The sequence below is a fragment of the Saccopteryx leptura genome, chromosome 3 (genome assembly GCF_036850995.1).
Source record: "Saccopteryx leptura isolate mSacLep1 chromosome 3, mSacLep1_pri_phased_curated, whole genome shotgun sequence".
NCBI lineage: Eukaryota > Metazoa > Chordata > Mammalia > Chiroptera > Emballonuridae > Saccopteryx > Saccopteryx leptura.
The window spans coordinates 285,197,885-285,217,153 of NC_089505.1; the positions used below are offsets into that span (position 1 = coordinate 285,197,885).

Sequence of the window (19,269 nt, forward strand, 5' to 3'; positions counted from 1 at the left end):
CATACTTTCTTCCATAATGGTTGTCCTACTTTACATTCCCACCAACAGTGGATGAGGGTTCCTTTTTCTCCACAGCCTCTCCAACATTTGCTATTACCTGTCTTATTAATAATAGCTACTCTAACAGGTGTGAGGTGGTATCTCATTGCAGTTTTGATTTGCATTTCTCTAATAGCTAAAGAAGATGAGCATCTTTTCATATATCTGTTGGCCATTTGTATTTCTTCCTGGGAGAAGTGACTGTTCATGTCCCCTTCCATATTTTTATTGCATTGTTTGTTTGTTTGTTGTTGAGTTTTATGAGTTCTTTGTATATTTTGGATATTAGGCCCTTATCTGAGCTGTTGTTTGAAAATATCATTTCCCATTTAGTTGGCTGTCTGTTTATTTTGTTATCAGTTTCTCTTGCTGAGCAAAAACTTCTTAGTCTGATGTAGTCCCATTCATTAATTTTTGCCTTCACTTCTCTTGCCTTTGGAGTCAAATTCATAAAATGCTCTTTAAAACCCAGGTCCATGAGTTGAGTACCTATGTCTTCTTCTATGTACTTAATTGTTTCAGGTCTTATGTTTAGATCTTTGATCCATTTTGAGTTAATTTTAGTACAGGGGGACAGACTGTAGTCCAGTTTCATTCTTTTGCATGTGGCTTTCCAGTTTTCCCAGCACCATTTATTGAAGAGGCTTTCTTTTCTCCATTGTGTGTTCTTGGCTCCTTTATCAAAAATTATTTGACTATATATATGTGGTTTTATTTCTGGGTTTTCTATTCTGTTCCATTGGTCTGAGTGTCTATTTTTCTGCCAATGCCATGCTGTTTTGATTGTCGTGGCCCTATAATATAGTTTGAAGTCAGGTATTGTAATGCCCCCAGCTTCATTCTTTTTCTTTAGGATTGCTTTGGCTATTCGGGGTTTTTTATAGTTCCATATAAATCTGATGATTTTTTGCTCCATTTCTTTAAAAAATGTCATTGGAATTTTGATGGGAATTGCATTAAATTTGTATATTGCTTTGGGTAATATGGCCATCTTGATTATATTTATTCTTCCTAACCAAGAACAAGGAATATTCTTCCATCTCATTATATCTTTTTCGATTTCCCTTAACAATGGTTTATAGTTTTCATTATATAAGTCCTTTACATTCTTTGTTATGTTTATTCCTAGGTATTTTTTTTTTTTTATTGCAATCGTGAAGGGGATTATTTTTTTGAGTTCGTTCTCAAATGTTTCATTGTTGGCATATAGAAAGGCTATTGACTTCTGTATGTTAATTTTGTATCCTGCGACCTTACTGTATTGGCTTATTGTTTCTAGTAGTCTTTTTGTGGATTCTTTGGGGTTTTCGATGTATAGGCTCATATCATCTGCAAAAAGTGATACCTTTACTTCTTCTTTTCTGATAAGGATGCCTTTTATTTCTTTGTCTTGTCTGATTGCTCTGGCTAGAACCTCTAGTACCACATTAAATAAGAGTAGAGAGAGTGGACAACCCTGTCTTGTTCCTGATTTAAGGGGGAAAGCCTTCAGTTTTGTGCCATTTAATATGATGTTAGCTGATGGTTTATCATATATGGCCTTTATCATGTTGAGATATTTTCCTTCTAGGCCCTGGCCGGTTGGCTCAGCGGTAGAGCATCGGCCTGGCGTGCGGGGGACCTGGGTTCGATTCCCGGCCAGGGCACATGGGGGAGGCGCCCATTTGCTTCTCCACCCCCCCTCCTTCCTCTCTGTCTCTCTCTTCCCCTCCCGCAGCCAAGGCTCCATTGGAGCAAAGATGGCCCGGGCGCTGGGGATGGCTCCTTGGCCTCTGCCCCAGGCGCTAGAGTGGCTCTGGTCGCGGGAGCGATGCCCCAGAGGGGCAGAGCATCGCCCCTTGGTGGGCAGACCGTTGCCCCTGGTGGGCGTGCCGGGTGGATCCTGGTTGGGCGCATGCGCGAGTCTGTCTGGCTGTCTCTCCCCGTTTCCAGCTTCAGAGAAATACAAAAAAAATAAAAAAGAAAAAAAAAGAAAAAAAAGAAAAAAAAGAGATATTTTCCTTCTATACCCATTTTGTTGAGAGTCTTAAACATAAAATTGTGTTGTATTTTATCGAAATCCTTTTCTGCGTCTATTGATAAGATCATGTGGTTTGTGTTCTTTGTTTTGTTGATATGGTGTATTACGTTAACCTTTTTACGTATGTTGGACCATCCTTGAGATTCTGGGATGAATCCCACTTGATCATGATGTATTATTTTTTTTAATATGTTGTTGTATTCGATTTGCTAGTATTTTGTTTAGTATTTTAGCATCTGTATTCATTAGAGATATTGGTCTGTAGTTTTCTTTTTTGTGCCATCCTTGCCTGGTTTTGGTATGAGGGTTATGTTGGCCTCATAAAATGTGTTTGGAAGTATTGCTTCTTCTTCAATTTTTTGGAAGACTTTCAGTAGAATAGGAACCAAGTCTTCTTTGAATGTTTGAAAAAATTCGCTGGTATAGCCGTCTGAGCCAGGACTTTTATTTTGGCGGAGGTTTTTAATGGTTTTTTCTATTTCTTCTCTACTAATAGGTCTGTTCAGGCTTTCTGCTTCTTCATGACTCAGTCTAGGAAGGTTGTATTGTTCTAGGAATTTATCCATTTCTTATAGGTTGTTGAATTTAGTGGCATAAAGTTTTTCATAGTATTCTACAATAATTCTTTGTATATCTACGGTGTCCGTGGTGATTTCTCCTCTTTCATTTTGGATTTTGTTTATATGAGTTCTTTCTCTTTTTTCCTTGGTAAGTCTTGCCAAGGGTTTGTCAATTTTGTTGATCTTTTCAAAGAACCAGCTCTTTGTTCTATTAATTTTTTCTATAGTTTTTCTGTTCTCTATTTCATTTATTTCTGCTCTGATTTTTATTATCTCCTTTCTTCGGCTGGTTTTGGGTTGTCTTTGTTCTTCTTTTTCTAGTTCCTTAAGGTGTGAAGTTAAGTGGTTTACTTGGGCTCTCTCTTGTTTGTTCATATATGCCTGAAGTGATATGAACTTCCCTCTTATCACTGCTTTTGCTGCATCCCATAGATTCTCATATGGGACTGATTTTTTAACAGAATATATTTTTAAAAAGTAAAGACACATGGACTTGGTTTGCATGTATACACACACAGGCGTGTTCGTGTGCATACACACACACACACCAAATGTGTGCATGCCCACACACACCAGTAAGGTCAGTATTGTTTTACCCTTGCAGTACACAAAACAAACATCAATTTATTTAAAAACAAACAAACAAACAAACAAAATGTAAAAAGGTCCTAGCAACTGGAAAAAATACAGAAAAGGTATTTTGAATAAGAAAGAAAAAAATCTATAAAGCCAGAAGAGAAAAGGCAAACCACAACCTTTATAACTCATGAAATAGACACATGCCCAGAATAAAGGAGAAACAAGGTAAAGCTTTTCTGGACAAACCCAGAAAAGAAATATAATAAATCCACAATGAAACTGCATACTAGATAAAACCAAAGGGCAAGCATAAATTCCTGTTAAGATGAATTTCAGGATTCAAAAATCCACAGGGTTTAGATTCAGGCCAACATCTCAACTTCAGTGAGAATAAATTTTGACTTTCAAATGAACAGGAAGCTAAAGCATACTGTTACATACATTTTGCATACACACCGAAAATCGTGTATTTTTTTTACAAGTATGTAAAGTTTGGTGCAAAGCCACCGCACAATCAGTACTGTGATGGCACAGCGACTGGCATCCTCTGCTGTCTCATTCTCTCACTTTTGCCCTCAGAGGGAAAACTGACAGGATATCTTAATGTATGTAACAATATTCTTCATATAGTCAGTATACAGTGTTCAGAAGTTACCACTCAGAGGCAATTCCACAAATTTTACTTACAAAGCTTCTTCTGCAATTCTGAGATTTTAAAATAAACATATCTTGTATCAGTTATCAACATGTTTCAGCACATTACTCAAGAAAATATCTAAACATTTTAACAACATCAATATTTAAGCACAGACAAGTTTTTCAAATAAGTAAAATACATGTATATAATTTTCACTCATCTATGAAAATGTTAATCTTCTAACCAATAAAGAATGTACACTTTGAGAACTGTTTCTTTATGGTGTGATAAGACACGTGCTCATTATCACCCAGGTCTGCCTGCACACTCGCAGGCATGTATGACAGCTGGTGGAGGTCAGGGAAACAGCGCCTAGCCTCAGGAAAGGGCCTCCTCCCACTGAAGTCAGTGGGGCAAAGTGGGACAGGATACAATGAGTGTCACTAGTATTACCTCAGCCTCTGAAACTCACTGAGGAGAAACACTGATAAACTGGGGAAACACTGACTCTAACATGGTCAAATAATAAGACCCTGTTCATTTAACTTACAAATACCATGCTTCTTGTATGTCTCTTCTAATAGTAGTCTAAAAAACAAACAGAAAACCAAAACAAATCAGCTTTTTATCCTTACGCAGTTAAAAACGGAGAAGACTGTCTTAAGATAGCAGGGCCATGAATGTAACCTCTGCTGCAATAAAGGGGTCCATGTGAGTTAGTTTCTGCAAATGTTTGATGTCTAGACTGAAGGTGTCAGGAGGCATTATTAATCATTCTGTACATATACACGAGATGCTGAAGCTAGATTGGCTACAAAAATCTGTACAACCCTATATTGAGTACTGTGTAGTATAATATTCAGAATACCGTTCTAGGGCCTCAAATACAAAAACAAGTAAGACACAGTCTCTACCCTAAAGGAGCTCTGAGTCCAAAGGAGACAGAAAGAAATCATGGTTATAAAGGAATGGGAAAGCAGTGACCAAGACAAATGCATAGAGTATGATAAGTAAGAAGAGGGAACCCCAGCAACCTGGAGAGGACAAGAGGTTGCTTTAGGTGGAAAAGGCATGTGAACAGTCTTGAAGGACCAGACGACTGGGAACAATTTAGGAAAAGAAATGGCATAAGAAAGTATGGCTAGAATGAAGAAAGGATGTGGAGTCACAGCAAGAAACAAGACCAGAACGGCCACACAGACAGGGACTGAGCTTGAGCTTTGGGCAGTGGTCTGCTACGTGCAAGGCACCATTCTGTTAAGCAGTGCCAAGGGCACCAAAGCATGTAAATGCCAGTTGTTTTATGAGGAACATGCTGGTCAACCTCAGTCAGAGATCAGGCAGCCTTCGTTCATGTGTGAATCTCAGTGGCTCTTCAACTTCCCCCCCTTTGAGAATCCTCCTCCCAGCTCTACCTACAAGTGAAGCCCCGGACCTGCCACCTGCACTTAACTCACGATACAAAATAACTGTACGACAGAAGCTTTGGGAAGACTAATCAATTCTCACCCAGATCTCAGTGAGTGAAATACTATCTGCAGAGAATGGTTTAAAGGCCATGAGGTCTCTCCACCACTTTTAGAATTGAGATCCTCTAAATCCATATGCAGTCCAATGTTTGGACTGCCTATGAGACTGCTTTTCCTGTTCTGCCTTCTTACGGTGCTGTGAGCCGGTGCAGATGGGAGCTCTGAGGCTTTCCGGGACATGTAACATAACGATGCTGTGAGGACACACAGTGCACAATGTCAGGACCTATGGGACAGTCTCCTTTCGAGTCCTTTAGAAGTGATCATACTTTTTCTGAGCATGTGGTTTTAATTTTATGGACCTTTGCAATGATATCATTCAGTTTCCCTCTATAGATAAAGTGCCAAAAAGCTCAGGGCCAATTTTTGGACCCATATTTTATAGGACTATAGAACCTGGTGATATATATTTTGCATACTAACCTGTAACATATACACTGACATATTTATATACTAACCTTACATATTTTGTATACTAACCTCAAACCCTTATTTCACCTTATTTTCTTCTATTACATTGTGGTGCTACTATAACTATAGCATCATATTTATGTTTTAAGTTTGTATTTGAATTTTCTATCTTTATTGGGACCTAGCAAAATAGAAAATTACATCAACCAAATAGCTGATTGAGTCAAATTTTAAAAGGGTATTTATTTTATGCCAGGCCTATGATGAAGGCCAGGGATAAAAAATGTCAGCGAGACAGTCTTGATACTCTGGAACCAGAATACGTAGAACAGACAGACAATTAAACAAGTGACAGTATAAGAAAACCACTTACAGTATATAGGGCAAGTGTGGTAGGTAAAGCATTCGCACAGTGCACAGAGAAGCCTAAGACAGCTAGGAAGGCTCCGAATGGAGTGTTACCTAAGCTGCAACCGAGAGTCCGAACAAGGAGCTGAGCTGCAGGGGTGAGGGTTCAGAGTACAGTGCCCGCTGGGAGGGGCAGCAGGTCAGTCAGGACAAATGGTGCAACCTAGCAAGTGGGAACCTAGGCCAGGGAGGTAAGCAGGGACCAGGTAAATTATGGTAAAGAAAGTAGATTTAACCCTGGGCACTGGGAAACCCAGGAAGAGTGTGACCGGGAGTTGACATAGTCAGATTTGCACTGTATGTAACATTTATTGAGTGCTTCCTGTTTTTCAGGCACTGCGCTAAATGCTTTATGTATGAGTGCAGTGAATCCTCACAAAGGTCCTAAAAAATCATATAAAGTAAGTACTATCACTACTCCTATTTTATAGATGATGAAACTGAGGTTTACTGATGGAAAGTAATCTGACCCGTCACACTACTAATCCTGGTGAAGCCAGATTCTAACTCAGGTCTCTTGACTCCAGAGCCTGCGTGTCCACCTTAGGTTGGCGTGCACTGTCAACCTCATTTACAAAAAGGCCTGCCGTTCCAGCTACAATGTACAGGAAGTATTGGTTAAGTAGGAAGATCAGCTAAGCAGCTGTATGATAATTTAAGGGAGATAATAATGACAGTGAGAATAAAAAGATTAATTTGAGAGATATTGAAGAGATAGAATGAAAAGGCCTTGGTTGGGATTTCAGAGCAGGGTGAGACAAGAATGACTCCAAGGATTATGACTTGAGTAACTGAGTTAATGATATACAGTAGTTAAGACAAAGGCTCTACAAACCAGACTCCCAGCTCTGCCATTTAAAAGATGGGACTCCTGGACTATTAGTTAACTACCTCAGTTTCCTCACGCATATGATGGAGATAACACCTCCTCCAAGAATCAAATAAACTAATGCACGTGAAGCTCTTAGAACAATACTAGCGTATAAACAATTAATATCATCATTACCGCCACTACCACCATGATAGGGTCTGGGGATTATGGGAGGAAAAGGCGAATGCAAGTTTAATTTTGAACACAGTGAAGCTGAAGTACCTGCAGAACCTCCAAGTGGCAAAGGTCACATTTATGGCTCCCCAAACTAAGAAAGGGCTTTGGACTAAGGATTGAAACTTCCGCATCATGAGCATATGATGATCATTTAAGCCACCAACCTGAATGACATGGCCCAGGGAGAAGGTGTGACATGAGAGAACAAAGAAACCTAGGAGAGCCTTTTGAGGAACAGAGACATTTAAGAGACAAGAACCTGGCAGAGTCTTGAGAAGTGGCAGGGAAGTAGCAGGGTAAATGAGAAGCTAAGGGGAGAATGTATTTTAAGAAAAATCAACAGTGGCAAATGCTACTAAGAGGGAATAAGGATGGAAAAGTATTAATTGGATTTAGAAATAAAAACTGTGCCTTTAATTGTCTAGGTGACATGGCCATTGCTATCCTATTAAGAAGGTAAAATGTAACCTGTATTAAAACAGCTATTAATATAAGGTCTACTGTATTAAATCCTATTAAAGAAAAAGCTCTATTCAGTCCAGATGACGACCAGCTGGGGAAACAGGAATGAACTCTTAGAAGATCATGAAAAGAAGAATAGTATTTGGAGTTTAAAGAAAACAGCAAAGCACTGCAGGCTTTAGACTTCACAGACATAACCAGAGGCAAAATTCAGAAAGCTTAAGGCACAGTGAGGAATAGCCAATGAATTCAAATAGGGTGGCTCCCATTCCATGAAAGGGGGTTCCAAATGGTAAAATTTTAAAAGTAGGTTGGAATCATATTATAGAAAGCCTTGACCAAGGAATATGAAAAGTGATATAAATATTTAAAGGTCTTTCTTCCCTGGAAAATACCTATTCTTTAATTCTCTGCTTATATGCTACCTCTTCAGTGTTAATTTAGGTAAAGAAGAACTAACTTTTCTTTATGTCCTCACGTTACTTTCTATTCAGCCCTCTTATGATACTGCATTACAATCATGCTTCCTAAATCGTATGCTACTCAAGAGAATGGGCTGTCTTGGAATTTCAGCAAGCCAAACAACCTATGTACCCAGGAAATAATTTCTGAACAAATAAGCATATATATGATTATATTAAAGTGGCACTCTTTGAAGACTGACTGTTAACTATGTGTAATATGGATCAGCAAAGGAGAAAGCAGAGGCAGACCAGTCAAAAAGCCAGGAAGAGTGAAAAGAAATAATGCGGTCCCATCTATTGGGCCACAGTGGAAATAAAGGAAGGTAGAATTTCTCTAAGAGATGCTTCCAAGGCAATCCTGATAGACTTTGGTGACCATGTCACCAAATGAAATGGGTAGAGCGTAAAATCATTTTTTAAAAACCTTTAAAAAAGTGTATCCTTTGACTCAGTAATTAGATTTGGAAATATATCCTAAGGAAATAGTCACAGAGATTCGTGAATACTTTAGCATTATTTATAAGGGTGGAAAACTCGGAACAACTTTAATTTTGAACAGAGAATTAGTTAATTAAACAGTGGTCCTTCTATCTAATAGACTACCATGCATATATCAACAGATTATATTATAGAAATTATGTAAGGGTAGCAAGAAAACACATACATTATAGTAAGTTATACAAATCTTTATAAACCAGCCCTGGATGGAGAGCTCATTTGGTTAGAGCATCATCCTGAAGCACAAAAGTTGCCAGTTCAATCCCGTCAGGGCACATACAGAAACAGTTCGATGTTCCTGTCTCTCTCTTCCCTTTCTTCTCTCATTAAAATCAATAAATGAAAATAAATAAATAAATAAAAATCTTTATAAAACAAAATATATGATTTAACCCCAATTTTTTTTCATTTATACAAAAACATGGAAAAATAGGAGGGCTATATGTCACAAGGCAAGCATTGGTTATTCTGAAAAGTGATTAACAATACTATGATTGCCTTTTTCTTCTTTGTAATCAGTTTTCCAATAAATATGTTGTTTTTACAATAAAAATTAAATATCCCTTTTTTGTAGGAAGTGAGCTAGTGTGAGAAAAACAAGTTGTCGGGGTATATTTTCTGAGAATTGGTGGGGAAAACAATAGGAACAAAATCTGAAAGGGCAGATAGTTTGAGCATCATGTTTTTTATTTTGTTTTACTTTAAGCATTAGAGAAATGGAGGAGAAGCTGGTAGATATAGGATCCTGAAAAATAAGAGATGCTTACTGAAAGGATATCCTTGTATTTTCCCATTTGAACAAAATGCACAGTACAGCCAAGGATACCGAAGAAATCTTGGAAAGAAGAAAAAAAAAACAACGCCCTACAAAGATGACATTTTTGTAGCATTCGGAATAGAAAAACTCTTAGCTTATTACATAGTGTGAAAAATACAGGCTTTGGCATGAAACAGAACTGAGTTTAAGTCATGGTACCTCTGCTTGGCAGCCGTCTGACCCTGGGCAAGGTGCTAAAGTGAGTCAGTCTCCTCCGGTGCAGCACACTGCGAAACACCACCTTGCAGTTACAAGAACTAAGTGATCTGTGTGAAAGTGGCTCTGGGGGTGGCTGTGAGCCCAGGACCCCAGCACCAGACAGTGATTCTGCAGGTCTGAGATGGGTCCTGAGAATCTGTATTTTAAAAAGCTTCCCGGGTAAAATCTATAATATACGCAGGGGAAAGAAGCACGTGAACAACTCAGTGCCTGACATGTGGTAGGTGCTTGGTAACTGCTGGATGGTGGTCTTATGAACAGAATACAGGACTTCTATTATTTTTCATTCAGGTTGTCCTGGCTTTTTTATTAAATACAATGATAAGATCTGTCCTATGTGAGCAGCTCAAACTTTTTTATTATAAGAAAGGAGGTGGAGAATGAATTAAAATGAACAACAAAAACAGTATCAATGCTACTTATGGTCTAAAGCAGTACTGTGGCATTCAAAAATGCAACATGAGTGACTCCAAAGGTCTTTGACAACACGGGCCTGCATAATTTTGCTAAAGCAAATTTGAATCATTTCTGCTTCATGATGTGTAGGACCAAGTCACTTAGTTGGTCCGTAAGGTTTCCCACTGACTAGTACTCAAATTTCATGTTGGTTTTGTTGTATTCTATTCTTCACCATAAACAGAGAAAAGTTTCATTCATTGTAAAATAGCCTCAAAAGAGAGTCAACTGCTATGCTTCAAAGATATCTGCGCATTTGGGAAAATGTAAAAGGTCTCAGAAAATATTCTAGCAAATGTCAAAGAGATGTACAATTACATTTTTTAACATGAGGGAAAGGTCTTATCCTAGTTCATAAATAGTTTCTAGTAGTAAGTCACATGAAAAGGTCAGAGTACATGGCATTCAGTGCACACAATATTTCAATAGTTTGCCTTTCTTCTTTGCCTCCTAGAACATGCTGGCTGTTAGAAAGAACTTTCGAGATGCAATCCTGGAGGAGCTCATTGACTCAAATAAGTATAATGTGAGCCATAGAGAGTGGTGGCAGCTGGCCTTCTTTACTCCCCACTATGTATACAGCCACGGTAGGCAACAGGCAGAGTGGATTATCACAGTAGGTAGTTGTGTACAAACCAAAAATTTCAAGAAATTAAATGGTCTAACCACGCTGCTGAAGATTGAGCTGTCTGTGATCAGTTAAGCACACTGCATTCCTTCTTAGGTAACAGCCAACTTTCTCAGAGCCGATGGGCTCTACTGTAGACCAAAATGAGGCAGCCAAAGACAGGATGATCAGATGCTGCATCTGCGATCTGGGTGTTAAGTCACCAACTCTCTCTCCCTGGATACAGACTGAAGAGTTTTGACCAGGTGTGCTGATACAAATCACCTAGTGGGAATTTCCTTTTGCTTTAGTGATTAACCTTATAATCCCCTAGATTAGTGGAAAGACAGTATCCTTTATTCCTTAATATTTAAAATTTAGCATATGAACCAAACATGGATTGAAATATGGCTTTTTCTACTTTAAATTAAAACACTTTATTTATTTCAAACCTAAAAGTAAATAGATCCCAGTGATGTTTTAGAGTCTTATCATTTGAGCCAATTTGCTTGAGGGACTTGATCTGGACATGGATACATTAAAAACATGACTATTTGGGGGTAGGAAGTAAGCTTTTCAAAAATAATGGCTCCATATCCCATAACATTCTTGAATGCTGTCTGTTATTCTACAACATGAGTCTTCAGCACAGTGAGGTTGGTTCTGCCCAGCTGGCTGCTCCACTCCACACTGGTCTGCATTCTGTGTCCTCCTCTTTTTCTGTCCCCAGCCATGCTCATTTTCCCTGGCTATCCAATCACATAAAGTCTCTCAGTGTCAAGGAAAATTCAATTTCTTGGAAAAAGTCTTGCCTGAGTATTTCAACACTACATGATCTCTCTTACTGAACAAACACTCCTGTAATTACTCAACATAATATTTATACATTAAATACCACAAAATTTAGTGTAATTATATTGTCTTATATTGTTTTTTAGATATTTTTATGTGTATTATTATCAATCCATGAAGATGGTAAAATTCTTGAAGGCAAAGACAATCTTAAACAAGACATACCTTCAAACAAATATGGCGTGTTTTATCCTCACCCCAAACTAGATTCTAATTTCAAGTTGTTTCAAATGTGCAAACGTGTGCTGCCTAATGGTGGAAGTAATTATTGCATGGTTACAACTCGGTAATTGGATTACAAAACATCAAAACTAAATTATGGTTGTACCAAATCATTAATTGTCTAAAATCAAGGAAGAATAAAGCTATTATTGCTGAAAATAATGAGGCACCAGAGATTAAATAAATATATTTAATTTTTGATGCAATGAGTTTAAATTTGAAGGACTTGATATTATTAAATGTGTAATAAAAAAAACCACTTCTCCTATAACAGACTTTTTCCCAAGTTAGCAACTTCCTTTTGAGTTAGGGTTAATCTACTACTGAAAAAAACTATATAATCATATATTGAAATGCCCTGTGATTAGAGGTACATGTGAAAAAAAATCATCCATGACAAATATTGATCTAGGACACTATGCTTGTCTTATTTTTCAGATAAAATAATATTCAACTCAATTAGTACTGATTCTCTATTATGTGCAGAGCATTCCATGACCTGAAGATGTCTGATGATGGAAATCAAGGTACTGGTACTAGAGGGCAGGGGTTAACTTTTGGCAGTTATTTATTTATTTATTTATTTATTTATTTATTTATTTATTACAGAGACAGAGAAAGAGTCAGAGAGAGGGATAGATAGGGAGGGACAGACAGACAGGAATGGAGAGATGAGAAGCATCAATCATTAGTTTTTCATTGCGACACCTTAGTTGTTCATTGATTGCTTTCTCATATGTGCCTTGACCGTGGGGCTACAGCAGACTGAGTAACCCCTTGCTCGAGCCAGCGACCTTGGGTCCAAGCTGGTGAGCTTTGCTCAAACCAGATGAGCCCATGCTTAGGCTGATGAGATCGGGGTCTCAAACCTGGGTCCTCCGCATCCCAGTCCGATGCTCTATCCACTGCGCCACCGCCTGGTCAGGCTTGGCAGTTATTATTCCAGTAACAACACATCTGTACAAAGTTTTATAATGGATTTCATATTTCAGGACAAGTGTATATTTTCTAAACGTTCTTCTTCTCAATAAAATATGTTCTGAACAGAGGCACAGAAACTACTTTTCGTATTTTACATTGTTTCTTATTCAGTGTTTCATAGCAAGACTTTTTATCCTTAACTTCTTGATGTCATAAACTTATTTTCTCATTTGTGCTGACTATTGGATGTCAGCAACACTGAATTCAGTTACATGTGTGAGCATTAAAGATGTTATTTTTAATGGTAATTGGTTTCAGTATGTGGTCTCCAGGATTTCTATAGTATATTTATTTATAATGGTTGTTTTCACAAGTTTTTAAATTTCCTTTTCCAAAAGATTTTATTGAATTTATTGGAGTGACATTCGTTAATAAAATTATATAGGTTTCAGGTGTACAATTCTATTTCGAAGTGATTATCAAAAGCAGACCTCAGAGGCCTAAAGGTTAGCACGTCATCCTGGCCCCCTTCTAAGTCAGATTCCTTTTCTAAAAGGACATACTGGCCTAGATCCTCTTCACCCGATTCTTGACAAAACTTTTTCTGCTCACTTGATACCGTCCCTTCCCCAAGCCTGTCTAACGCAGAGCTGCCCTGACTCCCCGCCGGCCGCCGCCTCTGGCCGTGCCTGCTCCCTTGTCATCTCATGCAGCATCAGTACCGCCTCCCTGTGACCACCATCCTTCCATGAGCTGACCACTTAGGCTGTTTTTTCCTTTTTTGTTTCTTTCTTTTTAGAAATCTTTCTTGAAGAAAACCATCCAGATCATTATTATCACAAAGGTACTTTATTAACTAAAACCATACAATTTATAGTAGAAAGAGCATGGCTATTCAATCAGACAAACCATATTCCAGTAACTTTGATGAGTTTCTTCACCTTAATTTCTACTTCTAATTTGCCCTACAAGTTAAATATTAATAGTGGTAACTATCATGTAGGGTTGTTGTGAGGATTAATTTACAGAACACTTAGCATAATGCCTGGTACTTAGCAACTACTTGATAAATGTTAGCTGCTGTTACTATAATCATTATCATCGTCATATTTCTGATTTCTATAATTTTAGTATATAGGTCCCATATACTTTTCTAACTGAAGTAAATGGAATCATCTATTTTTTTAGCCGAAGTAATAGACTCATCTAACTGTATTTCTCTATTTTGCTGATACAGAGAGGGGGGATCGGTTGCCAATTCTGGCAGGAAAAATTGCACACTGTGGTTGTTGACCAGAATTCAGTGATGACTAAGTAATGCACATTCCCCAGAGTTATAAATCAGTTTGCTACTAAATATTTTCCAGATTTCAGAACTATGGCTATATCTTTATCCATTATAAAGTAATCTCTCAATTATCCTGCCTATATTTAGAAAAATGTATTTAGCAAAAGGTTTATTCCAACAGCATACTTGTGTTAAGAGAAATCCAGTAGATGAATGTGTTCCATGATGTCAGAAATACCTTGAATGAAATCATTAAATATTATAAAATATCAGATTAGGTGAGGAAATAAAGAACATATTATCAAATAATAAGAGTGATTCTGAATTAAAAGCCACCTAAGTGGCATCATGTTAAAAAAGAAAAAGAAAAAAGCATCACTGCCTGACCAGGTGGTGGGGCAGTGGATAGAGCATCAGACTGGGATGTGGAAAGACCCAGGTTCGAGACCCCAAGGTCGCCAGTTTGAGTGCAGGCTCATCTGGTTTGAGCAAAAGCTCACCAGCATGGACCCAAGGTCGCTGGCTCGAGCAAGGGGTCACTCGGTCTGCTGAAGGCCCACGGTCAAGGCACATATGAGAAAGCAATCAATGAACAACTAAGGTGTCACAACGAAAAACTGATGATTGATGCTTCTCATCTCTCTCTGTTCTTGTCTGTCTGTCCCTATCTATCCCTCTCTCTGACTCTCTCTGTGTCTGTGCCTTCCACAGGCACAGAAGCAGACTTCCCCATGTGCTTCCATGGGTGGATGGACACTCACTGTTCATGTATCATACACTGTCAAGCCCATGAGTCCATTTCATGCTGGTATAAACACAATGCCAAAAGCAAGCCAAACAAGGAAGGACAACGTTTTCAGTTTGTAATGTAACTTTGGATGGACTGTATATTTCTTTAAAGTCATGATTCTTAGTTGTAAAGATGCTTCATCTTGGCAGGGTTCACTAACTGAGGTTATACTTAGTATCTTAAAGTACATTAAATTCTAATGAAACAACAATGCCATTTAGGGAAAGAAGAAAGAACTTTACACTTACATAATGTTTCAAGGCCTTTCATGTTAGAAACAAGCAGTTTTGTGACAAGGAAGCAATTACCAGATGAAAGTGATAATTTGTCACAGATGTCACCATTATACAATATGGCTTGCTAGAAATCAGAGTGGAAAGCAAAAATGTGCAAACAAAATTCTTTTTCTGCTAGGTGACTCTGGGCTTTCAATTATTCTTATAAAATTAATAACACTTCAGCATGTTTCTGGATAGTTCTTTTTCATATATTTTAATATGTGTGCTATTTGTATGTATATGTGTATATGAATAAATACATAAATATTCAGCTATAATAAAATGTACAATGGTTTTATTTATTTATTTATTTATTTATTTGAGAGAGAGAGAGAGAGAGAAAGGGAGAGAGATGAGAAGAATCAATTATCTGTTGCACCACTTTAGTTGTTCATTAACTGCTTTCTCATATGTGCCTTGACTGGGGGGGCTCCAGCAGATGGGAGTGACCCCTTGCTTAAGCCAGTGACCTTGGGCTCAAGCCAGCGATCTTCGGCTTCAAACCAGCAACCTTTGGGCTCAAGCCAGCAACCATGGTGTAATGTTTATGATCCCATGTTCAAGCCAGCAATACTGCGCTCAAGCTGGTGAGCCTTAGCTCAAGCTGGTGAGCCTTAGCTCAAGCCGATGACCTTGGGGCTTGAACCTGGGTGCTCTGTGTCCCAGTCCAATGCTCTATCCACTGTGCCACTGCCTGGTCAGGCCTATAATGGTTTTTTTACATTTTACATAAAAATATCAAAACATAAACATATGACTGACCAGGTAGTGGCACAGTGGATAGAGTGTCGGACTGGGATGTAGAGGACCCAGGTTCGAGACCCCGGAGTTGCCAGCTTGAGCGTGGGCTCATCTGGTTTGAGCAAGGCTCACCAGCTTCAACCCAAGGTCACTGGCTTGAGCAAGGGGTCACTCGGTCTGCTGTAGCCCCCCCCCCCGCAGTCAAGGCATATGAGAAAGCAATCAATGAACAACTAAGGAGCCGCAACAAAGAATTGATGTTTTCTCATCTCTCTCCTTTCCTGTCTGTCTGTCCCTACCTGTCCCTTTCTCTGACTCTATCACAAAAACAAAACAAAACAAAAAACACTTAATATGGGTATTGGGTGTAATACCGCCAATGGTATCACTTTGTCCCCATAAGGCTTTCAACAGACACAGCTTTAGAAGAAGTAAGTGTGAGGTAGTTAGAATATGAAGCACAAACTAGGAAGCAGAATGGGGTTCTAGCCCTAACTTACAAAAATTTAACCACCCTAGATGCTAGTTCTATTTAACTATAAAATGGAGGGACCATTACTGCCTTCCTATCAACCAGAATCATTTGTTGGAGTGAGTGGAATAACGAATGTAAAAATATTTTAAGCTATAAAGAACTGTCGGTAATAAGATACTTTCAAGAGAGTTCTGCTGCTTTGAGAAACTTTTGAAAATGAAATGACAGTTGAACTATAGACATCAGTTTTGTCTAGTCCAAAAATGGAGAAAAATTTTTGTTTTTATAAAGATATCTTTTATATTTCTAAAGAATATATAATAAGCCTGACCTGCAGTGGCACAGTGGATAGAGCATCGACATGACATGCTGAGGACCCAGGTTCAAAACCTCGAGGTCACTGGCTTGAGCGTGGGTTCAACAGCTTGAGGGTAGGGTCACTGCTTGAGCATGGGATCATAGAAATGACCCCATGGTCGCTGGCTTGAGCCCAAGGGTTGCTGGCTTAAGAAAGGGGTCACTGGCTCGGCTGGAGCTCCCTGGTTAAGGCACATATGAGAAAGCAATCAGTGAATAACTAAAGTGCCAGAACTACTAGTTGATGCAGTCTGTCATAAAAACAATAACAAAAAAAGAATATATAATAAAATATTTTAGTGCGTGGGGGTCAACATAGTGTAAAAATATAGTATCCCATTTCTTCAGTTAAAATACAAAAAAGTGCCTGTAAATTTTAAAGGGCTATAACGTTTAATAATTTTTACCACTTACATAAAAAATATTCTTTGATATGGGTGCTTACCTTCTCTTAGACGGTCTACTACAAAAGTAAAGCCTGTAGTTCTTGGATGTAAGACATATTCATATTTCTGAAGTCCATTCTTTTCAGCAAAATCATTACTTCTAGCCTTGCTGTTTTCTAAACAAAACAAAAGACCATTAGGAGCCATAAAATAAAGAAAGATAATATAAGGAAAGAAAAAAAATACAGAAATTCTTTGATAAAAATGGTCATTAATTTTTTTGTAATTACTGAATATAGTATACTGAGTCAAATGAGAAGATTTAAACATGTTAGTAAATTCCTAACAAGGATCCTACAGTTATGTATTTATTGGAATTTTAAAAATTTTATAAGGTATTGATAGACTTATTATGATTTATAAATTCATATTCATATCTTTAAAAATTTTTAAGAGATTTCATAAAAATGAATATACAGTGAAAACTAAAATACAAATAAAATCCTAATAAACTAAAATTTAAAATATAAGATGCTAATAAAGTAAAACTAAAGTAGTAATAAAACATAAGAAGATTGAGACATCCAGAAGAAATAACTAGCAACTTGCCAAATATATCAGATCAACATTTTTTTTAACCCAGTAATTTAGGACTTCAGTACACAGTGAAATATAGTCCTTGCTCAGGCATAGAGCATGCTAATATTACTAACCAAAACCACTCCACAACAGAATGGGCACAGGATTAGCACATCATGTACAAACATCTGAACATGGTTTGGCTGAGTATAGTTACAGAGTCAAGTATATGTTCCAATTGTTGGCAAAACCTTCTTTTTCCATTCCATGAGGTAACTTTGTAAGTTCCAAGAAGAACCAAACCTATTACTCAGCAAATATATTTGGAAAAAGTAAAGTGTTCAGAAATCTGGCCTCAGCCCCTGGGGGACATCATGAAATAGCTTCTGATGACAGCAGATGTTAGAACCTGCAATCCTCAGCTGCATCCTGAAGTTTATAGACTATTCCAAGTCACAAGAAAAAGACATATATATATATTTAACTTTCCTAGGAGTAAATTTAAGACCATGGAGCACTCAAAACCTCAAAAAAACCACAGATGGATTCAAAATATTCAAAGAATGCTCCTATAAAAAGCATTCATTATTTAAAAAAATAAATAAATAAAGAGGAATTGAGTCAAAGAACTAAATACCCACATATCCCCAGCAAGTCAAAAGTAAAGACCCTAAACATAAAATGTAATAAGCTCCTCACACATACCGCCAAGGAGAACATCCTGGGTAGGAGTACAAAACACCATTTTATCAACAGCTGGCAGGACCTTCCTCGGGACGAGGAAGCCCAAGGACATTACAACGACAAGTAGTTAACTACTCTGCTTTTCTAGCTCATCACAGACTTTAGGGAACTGAAGACCAAATTGATCTCTGTTATAGAATGTGCATACAAATATTTAGTGGCTCTAAAATAGACAGTCACAATGTGGGGAGGTAGAAATAATCGGAGTCACAGAGAGATTAGAAAGGCAGGGTTTTGCTTTCATCCCCACTTCATCTATCATCCCCAGACTCTGTGGTTACTGGTAACTGCATCCCACTTGCTGATCACAACCTTCTGTCTTGTCAGCTCACTCCCTGTAACACTCCGATGCCAGCATTCTGTCTATTCCAAAGGGCTGACTGGCCACTTCGCTGTTCTCAAACCAGCCAGGCATGTTCCTACCTCAGGATCTGTGCATTTGTTCTTCTCGCTACCCCAGAATGCCTTCTACCCCAATACCTGCATGGTTTCCTGCTTTGTTGATTTAGTCTCTACTTTACAGAAACATAAGGGGCTTTCTCTAACTACCTTATATAAGACAGCACCCTACACCCCCATCTTCTATTATTCTCTCCTTATCTTCATTTTTCGGTACAGCATTTATGAATGCTCTGGGCATTAATATGTTAAACAAAGAAGTATTATATACAATTTTTTTTTTTTTTACAGGGACAGAGAGAGAGTCAGAGAGAGGGATAGATAGGGACAGACAGACAAGAACAGAGAGAGATGAGAAGCATCAATCATCAGTTTTTCGTTGTGGTGCTTTAGTTGTTCATTGATGCTTTCTCATATGTGCCTTGACCTCGGGCCTTCAGCAGACTGAGTAACCCCTTGCTCAAGCCAGCGACCTTGGGTCCA

At 38.1% G+C, this 19,269-nt stretch overlaps 1 protein-coding gene across 5 annotated transcripts in view; it reads right to left on the bottom strand.

Moving 5' to 3' along the window:
* Positions 1–19,269, bottom strand: part of LCLAT1 (lysocardiolipin acyltransferase 1) — a 162,703-nt gene that overhangs the window by 47,202 nt on the left and 96,232 nt on the right. For all 5 annotated transcript variants that reach the window (XM_066378594.1, XM_066378590.1, XM_066378592.1 and 2 more), the window contains one exon: positions 17,124–17,240. In XM_066378594.1, the coding sequence (XP_066234691.1) occupies positions 17,124–17,240 (117 nt within the window). The remainder of the gene's footprint in view (positions 1–17,123; positions 17,241–19,269) is intronic.